Source organism: Engraulis encrasicolus, chromosome 16 (genome assembly GCF_034702125.1).
Source record: "Engraulis encrasicolus isolate BLACKSEA-1 chromosome 16, IST_EnEncr_1.0, whole genome shotgun sequence".
Classification (NCBI taxonomy): Eukaryota; Metazoa; Chordata; class Actinopteri; order Clupeiformes; family Engraulidae; genus Engraulis; species Engraulis encrasicolus.
Genome location: NC_085872.1, coordinates 35,757,638 through 35,772,587, shown reverse-complemented (window position 1 = coordinate 35,772,587; position 14,950 = coordinate 35,757,638). Strand labels below are relative to the sequence as shown.

Here is a 14,950-nt window from a genome sequence, read left to right as displayed (position 1 = left end):
ATTGCTCGGGGGAATTAAATAACTTTTAGAATGTGGTTTTCCATAAATCACCCACAGATGCATATTCATGGTGGCGCGGGTGTCTGAAAGGGGTTCGACTTTATTGGGGAAAAGTTTTACTCGGGGCCAGTGATGTGTGTGTGTGTGTCTGTGTCTGTGTCTGTGTGTGTGTGTGTGTGCGTGCGCAGGGCCACTGACAGCTTTTGCTGGGCCCGGGACAAAGTCATCTGAAAGCCCCCCCCCCCTGCTCAATACAGGCAATGTAGTGTTGGCCCAGTTCTCTCACTGGTCCTGGGACAAGTGACCCCTTTGTCCCCACCTTTCGCCCTCCCTGTGTGTGTGCGCTGGTAGCGGCCGCAGTGGCCCCAGTGGCAGTGGCGATGGAGCAAAAGGAAGAAAGGAGCGGGACGGCACGGTACGGTACGGCCGAGCCAGGTCTTTATTGAGCCGTTAAAGGGGGAAACAGCAGGCATGCAGGATGGCGCGCACAGCACAGGCCGATGGTCGCTTTATAAGCAAGCACGCTAATCAAGGCTAAATGCCTTTTTACAAGCTGGCCACTAATAAGAGGAGATTTTAAAAGTTTATAGTCCCAGTGCTCGAGCTGGGCACGGACGTGGACGATGGGGATGGAGATGGGGATGGGGGAAAAGAGAGTGGTCAGTGCCGCGTTCTCCTTGGGCCAAAAAAGGGGGAAAGAGAGAGTTGGATGGAAGGTGGGAAGACGGGAGGGAAGGGAGGGGGGGACTGGGCTGGCCACACCACTTCTCGGTACCCTTGCCCAAGGTCTTCGTCTCCCGCATCCTCTGGCACTCCTGCATGGGAGGCAAGGAGCTGGTGCGGAGGAATCAACGGTACTGACGTCTCCCCCTATTGGAGACTGGTGCCACATCGCATTGTATTTTCCACAGCATTTTTGATGCTTTCTAGTTTTTGACGTCCATCTTAGTCTGAGTAACGGACCACTAAAGGGCTACTGATTGAAAGTCAAAGTGAAAACTGAAAGTTCACCGGGCAAACTCCAACTCCATTGTCATTGTGACACAACACTCCGCAGCACAGAAGCGCGCACTGCACACAACAAAATTGCAGCCCCTAAGCACTGGTTAATTGCTCCCCCCATCAACCTGGTGGGTCGGTAGTAGAAGCAACAACCTTTTGGCTACAAGCCGCTTACCCATGACTTCCCATAAGTTTTCTCGCTGTAGTAGATTGATCAGTGATGGCCAAGGCTGTGACATCAAAGTACTCTGAACTGAGATCACCATTGTGACCTCTGTGATTCATTTGGTGTTCTTTTCCATCACTGTATCACATTCAAGGGTAGTAGCAACATGATATGGTTGGACGAAACTGATCTTGTGGGAAGCTGTAGTCGGACTCCCAGTCCTTAGTGCTGTTTCTTTCATGATAGGATTTCAGTGGGTTCATCTCTCTCTCTCTCTCTCTCTCTCTCTCTCTCTCTCTCTCTTTCTCTTTTTCTCTCTCTCTCTCTCTCTCTCTTTCTCTCACTCTCTCACTCATTCACACTTTCACTTACTCACACACACACACACACACACACACACACACACACACACACACACACACACACACACACACACACACAGAGAGGGTGTATAATCCTCACCTGGGGTCAGGGCCCAGTGTGTTTGCGTCCCAGCCGTGGCCAAGGGAGTAGAGAGGCGGCGTGTACATGTGAGAGGGTAATGCCCTCTACCTCATTGACATTACTCCACACAGGTCAAGTGGCCTCTTCCCATACTGCTGCGAGAACAGAGGCCTCTGCTCTTTGGGGCCTGTGTGTGTGTGTGTGTGTGTGTGTGTGTGTGTGTGTGTGTGTGTGTGTGTGTGTGTGTGTGTGTGTGTGTGTGTGTGTGTGCGTGTGTGCGTGTGTGCGTGTGTGCGTGTGTGCGTGTGTGCGTGTGTGCGTGTGTGCGTGTGTGTGTGTGTGTGTGTGTGTGTTCGTTCGTTGCGAGGAGGAATGGATGGTCTGTAGCACATACATGCATAGCAGACATGCCATAAATTGCCCATAGTGACCTGTGTTTGAGTATCCTCATCTCAAACTCCCTTGCACTCCCTCTCGAACTCCTTACTACCTACATTGACAAAGTATAAACATCCTGAAAACCAGTGACTGAAATTTGTCTGATTTGGGGGTGTGAGTGTATGGCGTTTTAGCACTTGTCCCTTTGTGTACGTGTGTGCGTGTCTGTGTAGTTGTGATAGTTAATGCGTGTGCAAACCCAATGCCTCAGTATGAAGAGGCAAGCCCCATCAAGAAGCCTCTTGTCCTCTCCTTTCCTCTCCTCACCTTTCCGCCTCCTCTCCCTCTCCTCTCCTCCTCTCTTTTCCTCTCCTCTCCTCGCCTCTTTTCCTCTCCTGTCCTCTCCTGTCCTCTCCTGTCCTCTCCTCTCCTCTCCTCTCCTCTCCTCTCCTCTCCTCTCCTCTTTTCCTCTCCTCTCCTCTCCTCTCCTCTCCTCTCGGCAGTGGCTTGGTTGTTCTAAATGAAGCCATAGGTGTAGGCAGTGGCAGCTGAGGAGGAGCAGGCATGAGCCAGGCAGGCTAGCAGGCAGGCTCTAATCAGCCCAGGCCGTGCCTGTGGCTTCATTTATAACAGCCAAGCCACTGCCGAGAGGAGAGAGGAGAGGAGAGGAGAGGAGAGGAGAGGGAGAGGGAGAGGGAGAGGAGGCGGAAAGGTGAGGAGAGGAGAGGAGAAGAGGAGAGGAAAAGAGAGGAGAGGAGAGGACAGACGAGGAGAGGAGAGGAGAGAGGAGGAGAGACGAGAGGAAAAGAGAGGAGAGAAGAGGAGAGGAGAGAGGAGAAGAGGAGAGGAAAAGAGAGGAGAGGAGAGGAGAGGAGAGGAGAGGAAAAGAGAGGAGAGGAGAGGAGAGGGCACTAATCAGCCCAGGCCGTGCCTGTGGAGCAACGCCCGGCGCGACACGCACAATCAATACTGTAGATCAGCGCTCCATCTGGCTGGAAAATGAGCGGATCACCATAAACATCTCGCTGAGCGCCCGCGCCACACAATCAATGGCGGGCATATTGATTTAGTTATTGCGAGTTCATATGCTGTGGACAGTGTTAAACGTACATTCGGCAGCCCAGGGGCATTCGTTAGGATGTTTAGTGGGGGCTGAGGACGTGACACATTGGTGTGTGTGTGAGTGTGAGTGTGTGTGAGTGTGTGAGGGAAAGAGAGGTCAGAGCAGGACCTTAGAGAATATGGCATGGTAAACACTCAGGTGCTTCAGAAGGGGGGTATATCATCACATGGCTGAAAGCACAAAAGCAGGAACTGTCAGCGGTAAAGATTAAATTGTATGATAATCACGGGCATTGAAACATGACTATCTGTGTGTGTGTGCGTGCCTGACTGGTTGTGCAGAAATAGCTCGATTGACATTTTAATGATTTTTAACTCAGTCTTCATGCATATCACTTTTTTTCCTCTCTGAACTGCTTATATTATTGTCATGTGCTGACTGTGTGTGTTAATGTTAATGTGCTACTGTGTGCTGAGTGCTAATGGTTATTTATTTTGTTGGTGTTGTTTCTGCTGTCATCTTTCAGTGTGGAGTGATGTCATGTTTTTATAGTATATATTGAAGGGTTCAGATGCAAAAAAACCCTAAGTGCCTTTTCAGAAAATAATTTTAATTCATTTTTACTTAATACAAAGCTATCAAAATTGCATATTTTTGCATTTTTATTTTTGTAATATAACTATTTATATGTATTATCAAGTACATGAATGTAAACCTAACCAACAACTGGGTTCTCTAACAATATAGAAGTGCAGGCCTTCAAAAATGGAGTTAGGGGGTTTTGCATCTGAACTCTTCAATGTGATCGTTTATATTTTCTTTCAGATGGCTGCTTCGTCTCGTTTTGCAATGTGTAAACGTGTGCGCGTATGTGTGTGTGTGTGTGTGTGTGTGTGTGTGTGTGTGTGTGTGTGTGTGTGTGTGTGTGTGTGTGTGTGTGTGTGTGTGTGTGTGTGTGTGTGTGTGTGTGTGTGTGTGTGTGTGTGTGTGTGTGTGTGTGTGTGTGTGTGTGTATTAATGCTATAACATGTGAGTGTATACAGCATGTGGCATTAAATGCAAGGTTTGCTAACATTCGTCCTTCTGTCCCCCCTGCTTGTACTTCAGGATCACTGAGGACTCAACGGCCACCACACTGGAAGCGCTGAAGGCACGTATCCGGGAGCTGGAGAAACAGATCCTCAGGGGAGACCGCTACAAGTGTCTCATCTGCATGGTAAGCACTCGAGTGTGTATATGCGAGTGTGTGTGTGTGTGTGTGTGTGTGTGTGTGTGTGTGTGTGAGGGAGAGAGCGTGGAGAGTGTGTGTGTGTGTGTGTGTGCGTGTGTGTGTGTGTGTGTGTGTGTGTGTGCGTGTGCGTGTGCGTGTGCGTGTGAGTGTGAGTGCGAGAGAGAGACTGGTGGAGTCCTCATCCTTCCTGTGTATGCTCCCTGCCCTAACCTCTTCATGTCCGTACGAGTGGTAGAGCACAAGGCTGTATGGTGAGCAGTCTCCCTGACCCCTCCCACCACCATATCCACTCCTATCATCACCACCTCCCCTCCCCCTCTGTCTGCTCTGCATGGAAGATGTGTGACCCATTTCATCCAGCCCGACAAGTAGTCCCAGTTTGATTCAAGCTGCAGCGCGCAATTCATTTTTTCGGCCAATCGAGCCTCCTTTTTTTCCCCATCCTCCACCACCCCACACCCCTTCTTTTCCACTCTCTCGGGTGTCACTCTCCGCCTGAGAGTCAGATATTACCTGGCTGCCACCATCCACACCTCCGCTCCCTGCTGAAAGGGCTTACGAGGGGGGCAGAGGACGCAGCATCAGGTTGCTGTACATTAATCACAGTGGTCTGGTCGTGTCCTGCTGTCCAAGCGACAACTGTGACATGTTTGTCAGCGCTGTTCATCAAAACTGCAGGGCAGGGATGGCGCCGAGGCAAGAGGTAAGAGGCAAGGCGAGACTGGCTCAGGTCCTCTGCTGTCTTGTCAGCAGGTCACTTCGGTCATCAGAAAAAAAACAGCAACCCAATTGGAGGCGCCACACCACTGATGAATATTCTCCATCTCTAATCAGTGGTGATTCGTTCACGCAAGAGAGACGCCATCTTCCCTTTTTCTGACCTGATCTGATGTCTTGTCAGGCCGACGTCAAGCCTTGTGAACAAGCCTTATTCACCCTTAAACTGACTCGGGAGCTGAAGAGGGAGTCTCGAGACTGGCTTGCTGTAGTCTGTTAAGCAGCTTACCGGTGCCCCCTACTGTCGATGCGAGAGAAAGTCATGCTCCGACACAGTAGATGTGCGGTATTGTGATCTTGCAGTGGAACATAGCAGTCTTCCTGAGTCTTCCATCCATTTTGACCGCAACATTCGACCGCTTACTTTGCAGATTAAATAGACAATTGCTTACATTTTTGAATAGATATTCTGTTAGCACCATGGGCACTAAAAGTCAGAGCTCTAAAATCAACTCATTGGTTGGCTCTTGACCTGTGTGCTGTGCTTCATTCGGTCATTTCCATCCGTCGCTGTGCGTTTGTTTGTGTGTGGTTATGTGTTTACCTTATATTTGAATACATAAACACACACACACAGACCCGCATATGAACATAACACACATACACATTCTCGTTTTTTTAATGTCATCCCACGGCCACTTGGAATACTATCGTATTTTTTGTTAATACCTTGTGTTTGACCACACACACACACACACAGACATCCGGACACAAATACTTGTGTTTGTCATTCAGCAGCCGACGTAGATTACAATTACTGGTCGTCCTTCATTGTGCTGAGTGTGTGTTGATAACTTGTGTTTGAATACACACACACGCACCAGACACGCACCTGAACACAGCACACAATCGTTTTGTGCCGTATGTCACCCCGCGGCCACTTTGGATTATTATTATTATTATTATTATATTTATATATTTATATATTTTGCTGAGTGGCGCTTTTGCCTGTCCCTGCAGAGGAAGCGATTTCCCGCAGGGCCGATGGCCCACAGCGCGGTGGCCCCAGCAGGCGCCAGGCGCAACGGCGTCGGGGGCGGGGGCACAGAGGCCGTGTCGCTCGGCCCCTACTGCTGGTTCGCTGGAGGCTACCTCAAGGCCACCGCCGCCACTACCTCCACCACCAGCAGCAGCGGTAGCTGTGGCAACGGCAGAGGCACTGCCGCCTGTGTCGCCAGCAGAGGCACTGCCGCCTGTGTCACCAGCGGTAGCGGTAGCAACGCTGCTGCTGGCAGAAGGGTAAGGCTCTCTGTGCTCCCGTCCCGTCCCGTCCCGTACCTCCACCACCTGACTCCCACGTCATGTCCAGCATCATCCACCACCCCCCACTACCTCTCCACCATCAGCACCATGCAGCACCACACCCCACCCAGCAGTGTGCACTGTGCCTGCCTGACTGCCCTCCTGCCTGCCTGCCTACCTGCCCACCCACCCAGCCGCTCGCCTACCTAATGTACCTTGTCTGCCTTGTGAAAGCCCACGCATGGCCTGTATTGAGACCATCGTGGTGTTGTGCAGGGGGGGGGTGTGATTTGTCAAGTGCGTGTGTATTGCTGTGTTTGTCTGTATGTGTGTAGGTTTTTGTTGTGTGTGCTTTTAAATGTGTGTAGGTATTTTCTTTCCACTCATCTAACCACTTTCTCTCTGTCTTTTTTCCCTATTTTGTCTTTCAGGATACCTATACAATGCCGCTCACTTCCATCCAGTGCTGGCACGTTCACTGTGAGGAATGCTGGCTTAGGACTCTGGTGAGAACCCCACTGCACCTACACCTACACCTACACCGCACCACACCCCTTCATACTCGACAAAACTGCACAACACTTAACTGAACCCCACCACTTATCTTTCTCTCTCTCTCTTCTCTCTCTTCTCTCTCTTCTCTCTCTTCTCTCTCGCTCGCTCGCTCGCTCGCTCACACACACAGACACACACACACACACACACACACACAGCAACAGCACAACAGCGCTCCTCCGTGGTGATTTACGTCCTGCTATTTCTGAAGTTTACCAGCCATCTCTGCCCATGACCCCCCCACCCACACTCACACCCCCGCAGTTGACATTCTCTCACCGTAGTGGGAAGTGGTTGTAGTGGACAGTGGGTTCTCTGAATGTCTAAATCAGAGGTTCTCAACCTTTTTTGAACAAACGCCCCCTTGACCTCATCCTAAGCCTCCAAACTTCCCCTTGACCTCATCATAAGCCCACCAATGCCTCACCGTAGTATTAAAAGATAAAATGTACTAATGCACCTCAATGGAAACTAAGCACCACCCCCTTTCAGTTGTATCCTTCTCAACGCCCCCTAGGGCTCCCCAGCGCCCCCTGGGGGGCTGTAGCGCCCCCGTTGACAAACACTAGTCTAAATCAACACCAAGGTGCAGGTGCTAACACGGAGTGTATGAGGTTCACACAAGTCCATGCTCCTTCTAAGTAAGGATGGGTTCACTCTGTCTTCTCTCTCTCTCTCTCTCTCTTTCTCTCTCCCTCTCTCTCTCTCTCTCTCTCTCTCTCTCTCTCTCTCTCTCTCTCTCTCTCTCTCTCTCTCTCTCTCTCTCTCTCTCTCTCTCTCTCTCTCTCTCTCCCTCCCTCTCTCTCTCTCCACCTTATATTTGCTGGGTAGAGGGTATATGTTTATTTGTTTCCAGTCATTGGGGGGTAATGAAGTGCTTAATTGTGTGCGTCTCACATACCCGAGTTCCAGAGGGAGAGGGAGATTTTGAAGTCCCCTAGGCTCAAAATCCATAGCCTGAAGCATACTCCTCCTATACCCATATTCACCTTTTAAAGATTTTAAGCAAAAGAAAAGATGAAGCGGGGGGGGAATAAAGAAAACAAAAAAACAAACATAGCCCCATATACTTATTGCGGTAAAACATGCACGTATAACACTGTGTTAGGCCAGCCCGTTGGATGTGTGGATGTGTGCATTGTGATTATTATTCCACAGAAGAACCTCCCCCTCAGGGAGCCCAGTCACATTACCCTGTTAACGCGCTCTTGCTGCTACACACGGAAGCAATTAATAAGAAAATGTTTCCAAGCCTCAACCCTTTTCCAATATGTAATATATTAAATCAGCAGCTCTCCTCCGCGATCCCCCTCCCCTTCTATTTTTCATCTGAAGGCCTGTGTGAGTGCTACACAGCGCGATTAAGGCTCAACAATGCAAAGCACAACAGTGTGTGTATGAGCCTGAGTGTGTGCTGGTGTTTGTGTGTGTGTGTGAGAGGGAGAGAGAGAGCGAGAGCGCGCGCTCTTGCCCTGCCTTGCCGGCAGCCTGTGTCTAATGCAGGCATTAAAATGTTGCCTGAAGACAGCAATAAAGGCAAGCGCGGCGGGGCTCCCTGCGTCTTGATCAAAGTAAATGCGTGTAATTTGGTTAGCCGTCAGCCGCTGGTTTATGACACTAATCGAGCACAGCGGCAGCTGGCGCGGGATGTGAGGAGCCCACACCTTACCCTTGGCCTCATTAAAGCCAGGTAACCACCCCCACCCCCCCGAATGCCCGCTACCCCGCCCGCCTTGCCTGCTTGTACTACACCGCCCGCCCGCCCTCCTAATCCCCACCAGCCTTGCCAAGCCATCTTGTTTTTGAGCCCAAAAATAAAGAATGAGCAGGAGATCTGGTTTGGTTTGGAATCAATGTCTGGTTTCTTGGAGGGAAAAATCTCTCCCCCTCGATTGATAGCTGGGTTTGATCTGGACTTGAGAGACAGAGAAAGAGAGATGGAGCACTGCTGCTGTTCCCCTTGCAGCTTTCCAAGTCAGACACATGGGCCTTTGTGTACCTGGTGCCCAGGTCTAGGGAGTAGGAAGAGGGGTAAGAGGGCCTGGCGGAGGGCGGATGGGGGTTTATGGGTCCAGCGCGAGTTTTGGAAGCGGCTCAGAGGCGGCCGGAGCGGGACGTCGTCCCCCTTCTACGAGCGGAGCCACAAATCCTCTTAACAGGCGGGTGCGAGGGCCCGGAGAAGAGACGAGCCGCGCTCCTGTGGTCGATGCGACCCTGACTGGCGGAGAGGCCGCTGTTTGCTAACAGCCGTGTGCACTCATGTCTGGGGCAAAGGGCTCGCTCAGGGACCCCCACACACCCAGCACAACACCACTGGCCCCCTCACCCCCTCACTCACTCACACCGCCACCCTAACATACATCACTCTTTGGGGCCTGACACACACGTATGTACACACTGTATGTACACAGACCCCTTGGCTGGGACTTCTTTCCTGCTCCGCCGCATTCCTGCTATTTTGGGCGCCTGGAGGGGAATGCGAGCTATGTGCCCCGGCTATGCTCACTGTAGTTCCGCCAGTGTGAAAGTGAGAGTGAGTGAGTGAGTGGGATGTTTTCAAAACAGGTCTTTTTCTCCCCTCCCACTTACAAAATGAAGCATCACCAGCAGCAGCAGACTAGACCGCCTTGAAGGTGATGAAGGGATAGATCGCCCCCTAGCTTTGTATCTTTGCGGCTCACAGATACGTGGCAGTATTACAAGGGTAATGTTGGAGAGAGCACTTTCACTTGGCACAATTGGAGAGAGCAGTTGGGTCGCAATCCAAGTGTGTGACGTGTTACAGTAATATGGGTTCGATTTGTCCCTATCGTGCCTCTAACCATTAGGGCGTTGGGCTTCTAAGCTGGCGACCCGGGGTCTATTCCGGACCGGGTCATTTGCAGGTCCCACCTCGTCTCTCTCTCTCAAATCATTTCCTGTCTCAAATGAAGTTGAAAAAAGACCAAAAAAAGGTGGATTTTGATTTATCACATCTTAGCAAAGCATCCCCCAACAACAGGCGCTGCCGCTGTTGCTTTCCTGTGTACTGTGGAGCAGTTCTTGGAGGGAGTCATCGCTTGGCCGGTGTTGTTTTTGCACGTGTAAGGCTTCAAGCAGACCACACATGCTTTTATCTGCTTCCCTGTTGTCTCTTATGGCACAGGGGGGTTTTAATGGGGCACTGGCACGGGCCCAGGGTGGTAGCCAGTGGGCGTGTGGTGTGCCACCCGAGAAAGGGCTTGATTGCCTGGCACAGCGGCCTGCTTTGATGGCCCCATGTGCTGCCAATCTACTGGAGCTACTGTTACCATAAAAGCACACGTGTGCCGTTACGTGCTCCCACACACACACACACACACACACACACACACACACACACACACACACACACACACACACACACACACACACACACACACACACACACACACACACACCACATCACAGGCATGCCTGCAAGGGGATGCTTAAGAACAGCATGTCCTTGGATTCACTTTAAGAATACAGTGGCAAACCTCCAAACGCCTACCTGCCTTTTAGAAATGTACTGTCTTAAAGCTTTCAGTGCTGTTCTGTGTGTGCATGGGTCGGTGTGTGTGTGTGTGGGGGGGTGTGTGGGTGTATAGGTGTGAATTTTTTTCTGTGCTGACTGTGTTTTTTTTCTCCCTTCTCCTCCGCAGGGAAACAAGAAGCTGTGCCCCCAATGCAACACCATCACATCGCCAGGGGATCTGCGGAGGGTCTACTTGTGAAGAATCATGGCCACCGACTGGATGCTTTCTCCCGTCTCTTTTTTTCACCCCAACTTCAGCTTCCTTGGTGTGATATTTTTTGTTTATTTTTGTTTTGTTTAATTATTTTTTTCGGATTGTTTAGTTTTTTTTTATTCTTCAAGAAGGCCGAGGAGGTTTCCCTTCCTTTCTCCAGTTGTAAGAGACAGTTGTTTATCTTGGAGTAAAACCCACCTGAGAGGGGATGACCCATGAACAAGGCCAGAGCACAGACACTCTCTAGGGGTCCACTACTTTCAGACGCAGCGGCGGTCCACCCCCCAAAAAAACTAAACCCCCCCTGCTCTTGCCAAGGGACAGATATTTCCCTTCTGTGACGCTGTGTGTGTGTGTGTGTGTGCGTGTGTGTGTGGTCGAGCATCTGGTACTTCCTGCCACAACCCCACACCCCACCACCCCCTCTTCTTCCTGTGCATCATCCCTCTTCCTCTCAACCGACAACGATCAGCTCCCTCATCATTCTCTCCTCTCCTCTCCTGCTCCGCTCTTGAGTCGACTCCTCTGTCCTCCGTTCCTGCAGGGGTAGGTGACTGCCACTGTGCAAGTCTTCCTCTCCTCTCCTCTTGGACCCTCCACACCACGACCACTGAAACTGTTCAGGGGCGGACTGAGGGGGAAAGAAAAGACATTTGGGGAAAAAAAATGAAATTAAAGACTGAATGATCACGCCCTCAGCTTTGAAACCAAATGGACGTACTGCTAACCTCCTGTGGACCTCTTCATCTCTGTCCCCTGTCAATTGATTTCTCTTCCTCCCGGCATTTCTTCTTTTGTGGTGTTCTAGTGAAGTCAACCAAAACTCAACGATGAATCTGTGCAAGCACATGTAAAATAGTTTATGTATGTTTACAGTGTTGTGAGTAAAAGACATAGAGACTGCTTGTATACACACATACATGAGCGCTCGTGTGTACACACACATGCTTACACATTCATATACATGTACACGTGCACACACATACACACACTTAAACCCAAACACAGAGGTATATATTAATAAGGTCCAGTTTTAGTTTGGGAGTGGGTGGGAAAGAAGTAGGTTGGGGCAATGTTGAATTTCTTTGGGGGTTGAAAAAAAGAAAGAAAAAAAGAAAAACCCTCTGTATTTTCAAACAAATGTTGTTGTCTTGAGGTTGAAGTTGTATTTCATTGTACAGGAAGAAATTTAAAGTAATAATGATAATAAACTACTCGAACTAGGAGTTTAAAAAAAAAAGAGGTTTAGATGGTGTACATTTTTCATTCAGTCATAAAATCCTAGTGAATCTAATGCCATGGAGACTATGTTTGCCTTTTTTATGAGTCAGTATATTTCCTTTGGAAGATCTCCACAGTAGCTCCCGAGTCGTCCAGTCCAGTCAGTTACCGTGTGTTGTGATATTATTACTGTGACGTTTGCTCATGCTACCGAGAGATCAGTAGCTCAGTGGGCCAACTCACCACAAGTCCAGGAGTCCTCACGCAAAATGCAAATCTGGTCACACCCAAACATGAGAAAGACCTTTTATTTTGTTTTGTTTTGTTACTGCCTTCCTTCTTTCAAGTGTGCAGTTATACTGTCTGAGTAAAAAACAAAAAACAAAAACAAGTCAATTGATTTACAATTGATGATGAAAAGGCAGTGTGGAGAAGAGGGGAGTTACACTGATCGGCTCAGTGCCTAATATGGTGCTCTGGATCAGGAATCCGTGTGAGAAACTGAGTGTATGTGCAGAGAGTGTGAGAAAAAGAAACCTACCCGACTCCGAACACGACCCTCTCTTCTACTGCTGGATACTAACCTGAGAACCCCCCTCCCATCCTACCCCAGGTGTGCTTTGTGTTTGTACAACTATGTATCCTGTGACTTCTGTATTGGTGTAAGCAAAGGGGGGGGGCAGTATAAAGGGAAAGACGGGTCATTTGCTGGCTTGATCATGGCATGAGGGTGGGGGAAATAAAATGATCCATCCCATTCCAGTTGTACGGTAAAGCCATGCACTTCATGATCCAGCCGGCGCAGAATTTGTATCCATCTCTGAAGCACTGGATTGGAGCGCCTGTCTGCCTGCCTGCCACCGATGTCTGCCACAGCCAGTCTGACCGCATGTAGTAGATTAACTTGGACGTCCTTGTTCTGCCCACTCAGCCGTAATGACATTGTACTTTTGGCCCGGGTTCAGGCGGCTACAAGGCCATCAGAGTCCATAATGATGAGCCTCTGAAAGACTGAGGGAGCACCTGGCACCCCCCCCCCCCCCTCCTCCCCCACAATTTGCTTCTGATGCCCCCCACCCCCCTCTTGCTCATCTGAATTACTAACAGGAAAGTTGCCCCAAAGATGACCGATTGCACAAGATGATTGTGTGAGATGATTTGTGTCCTTGTATATTCTTGATAATGGTACATGTCTTTCCCGTTTGTAAACTACATTTGACATTAATTAAATGATTGTAAATCTGAAAATGGCCACCATGTCCTGGTGTTTTTCCCAGAGTCTGTCCTCTAGTAGCTCTCATGAAGAGGACCAGTCTCACTACAATACTGTGCTGTTGCCTACAGAAAATACATGTGTCAGGTAAGTAACTGTAAATGAACAGGGTTTATACAGACAAACAAAACATCCCTAAGAAAAACTACTGGCTCAGAGTTGTGAAAAAAGGCCTGTTTTGGTCAGTAGGAAGTCAGTTCAGCGATTTTATATAGAGAGGCCACTTTGGCGAGTGATTTAAAGGTCCATATTGATGAACTTGTTTGAAGGAGCTTATATTTCTGTTTTACGGTTCTTGTATCCAGCCAGACAAACAGAAGTGGGAAACTGCATGACTTTGTTATGGCATTTTTACTGGATTTTCTAGGCTTTATTGCCACCTAATGGTTGTCTAAATGCACTAAAGTTTACTTAAGCTGTCCCGGTGTACATGGGAAAACGAGGCTGGGTTTTACTTTAATAATGGGAAAATGTGCAAGGCTCAGGCATAAAAAAGGCCTTCATCAGCATCAGAGGCTTGTTGAGAAAATTACAAAGAATTACTACAAGATGATCACTAAAAGCAATGCTGTCTCCTCCCTACGCCATTGTTCTGATCCATGGCCAGGCTCTAAATTTCCAACAGTATTGCTTTGCCGACACAAATGTTACAGCAAACATTATCTAAATGTCCGTAAGTGCTCTCAGATGGCAATAAAACAGTGATCTGTACGTTGGAAAATCAGCAGGGGTAGCAGCGAAAGCCCTTTTAAAAAACCCTTGCCGCTGTTTGTTAAGTTTCTATGGATGCTGTTTGTGAGGAGGCATAGCAGGAAGGTCAGTCCACTCCACTCTCTCTCTCTCTGAGCCAGCCAAACTGCATCTCCATGGTGATGTAACAATCAGGGCCAGACCTAGCCATTCTGGGGCCCAAGGCGAAATATAAACCTGGGGCCCTCAAAAGTCATAGACATACAGTATACGTGTAGACATACAATTCTGTGTCTTGGTGCTATTTTAGTGTTTTGTCTCGTATATCTTCGATTACTTTGCATACGTGGCAAATTAAGATCCAGCCTATTTTTATGTACATGTTTACCGCTATTGGTGTGACAGTTGGGGCCCCTATGAAGGACAAGTTCGGTCTGGGCCTAATGGTAAAATGGTAAATGGACTGCATTTATATAGCGCCTTTCCACTCCTTCGAGCACTCAAAGCGCTTTACATTGTATGCCTCACATTCACCCATTCACACTCACATTCACATACCGGTGGCAGTCGCTGCCACGCAGGGTACCACCCTGCCACCAGGGCCTAATGGAAAGTCCGGCTCTGGTAACAATGAGCTCTATATTCCAATTGACAACTGATCCGCTGCATGGAGTTTGTATTGTGAACATCCCAACCGCTCACTTCACAGCTTGTGATTTATAGTTTGACATTGCTTTGCAATGCCACTTTGTTTTCACCAAAGGCAAATCCTATTTATCTCAAATTCCTTAGGCAAGGTTATCTGTCAGGGGCCATGAAATGGAGGGATTAAGTAGCTCCTCACGACCATCAGCGAGCAGCCGCGTTCAATGCTTAGGGCCTGGTAGATCAATCGAGTTAGGATTGATCTGTGGACACTCGCATCTCTGACCCCTCTAAATTTTAGTTTATTTCCCAGTCGCAGGACTGGTGGGTTGGAGAGGGAGGGAGAGAGGGTGGTAGGGGGTAGTAGAGATGAGGTGACGACAGCCCCCAGTGCTTGGAACACACCACAGATGGTGAGATTGTCCATGTCTCAGTCACTCAGGCTCTGGTGAACACTTGAGAAGACAGTGTGCGTGTGTGTGCGCGTGCGTGTGTGTGTGTGCGAGCGTCCGTA

At 49.2% G+C, this 14,950-nt stretch overlaps 1 protein-coding gene across 5 annotated transcripts in view; it reads left to right on the top strand.

Annotated features, from left to right (window-relative positions):
• The window catches only part of rnf220a (ring finger protein 220a), a 32,214-nt gene extending 20,369 nt beyond the window's left edge, over positions 1-11,845 (top strand). For 4 of the 5 annotated variants that reach the window (XM_063219522.1, XM_063219521.1, XM_063219520.1 and 1 more), the window contains 4 exons: positions 4,161-4,269; positions 6,022-6,300; positions 6,735-6,809; positions 10,521-11,845. In XM_063219522.1, the coding sequence (XP_063075592.1) occupies positions 4,161-4,269; positions 6,022-6,300; positions 6,735-6,809; positions 10,521-10,592 (535 nt within the window). In that variant the 3' untranslated portion in view covers positions 10,593-11,845. The remainder of the gene's footprint in view (positions 1-4,160; positions 4,270-6,021; positions 6,301-6,734; positions 6,810-10,520) is intronic. The other variant, XM_063219523.1, reaches the window with a different exon arrangement.
• The last annotated feature ends 3,105 nt before the right edge of the window (positions 11,846-14,950 follow it).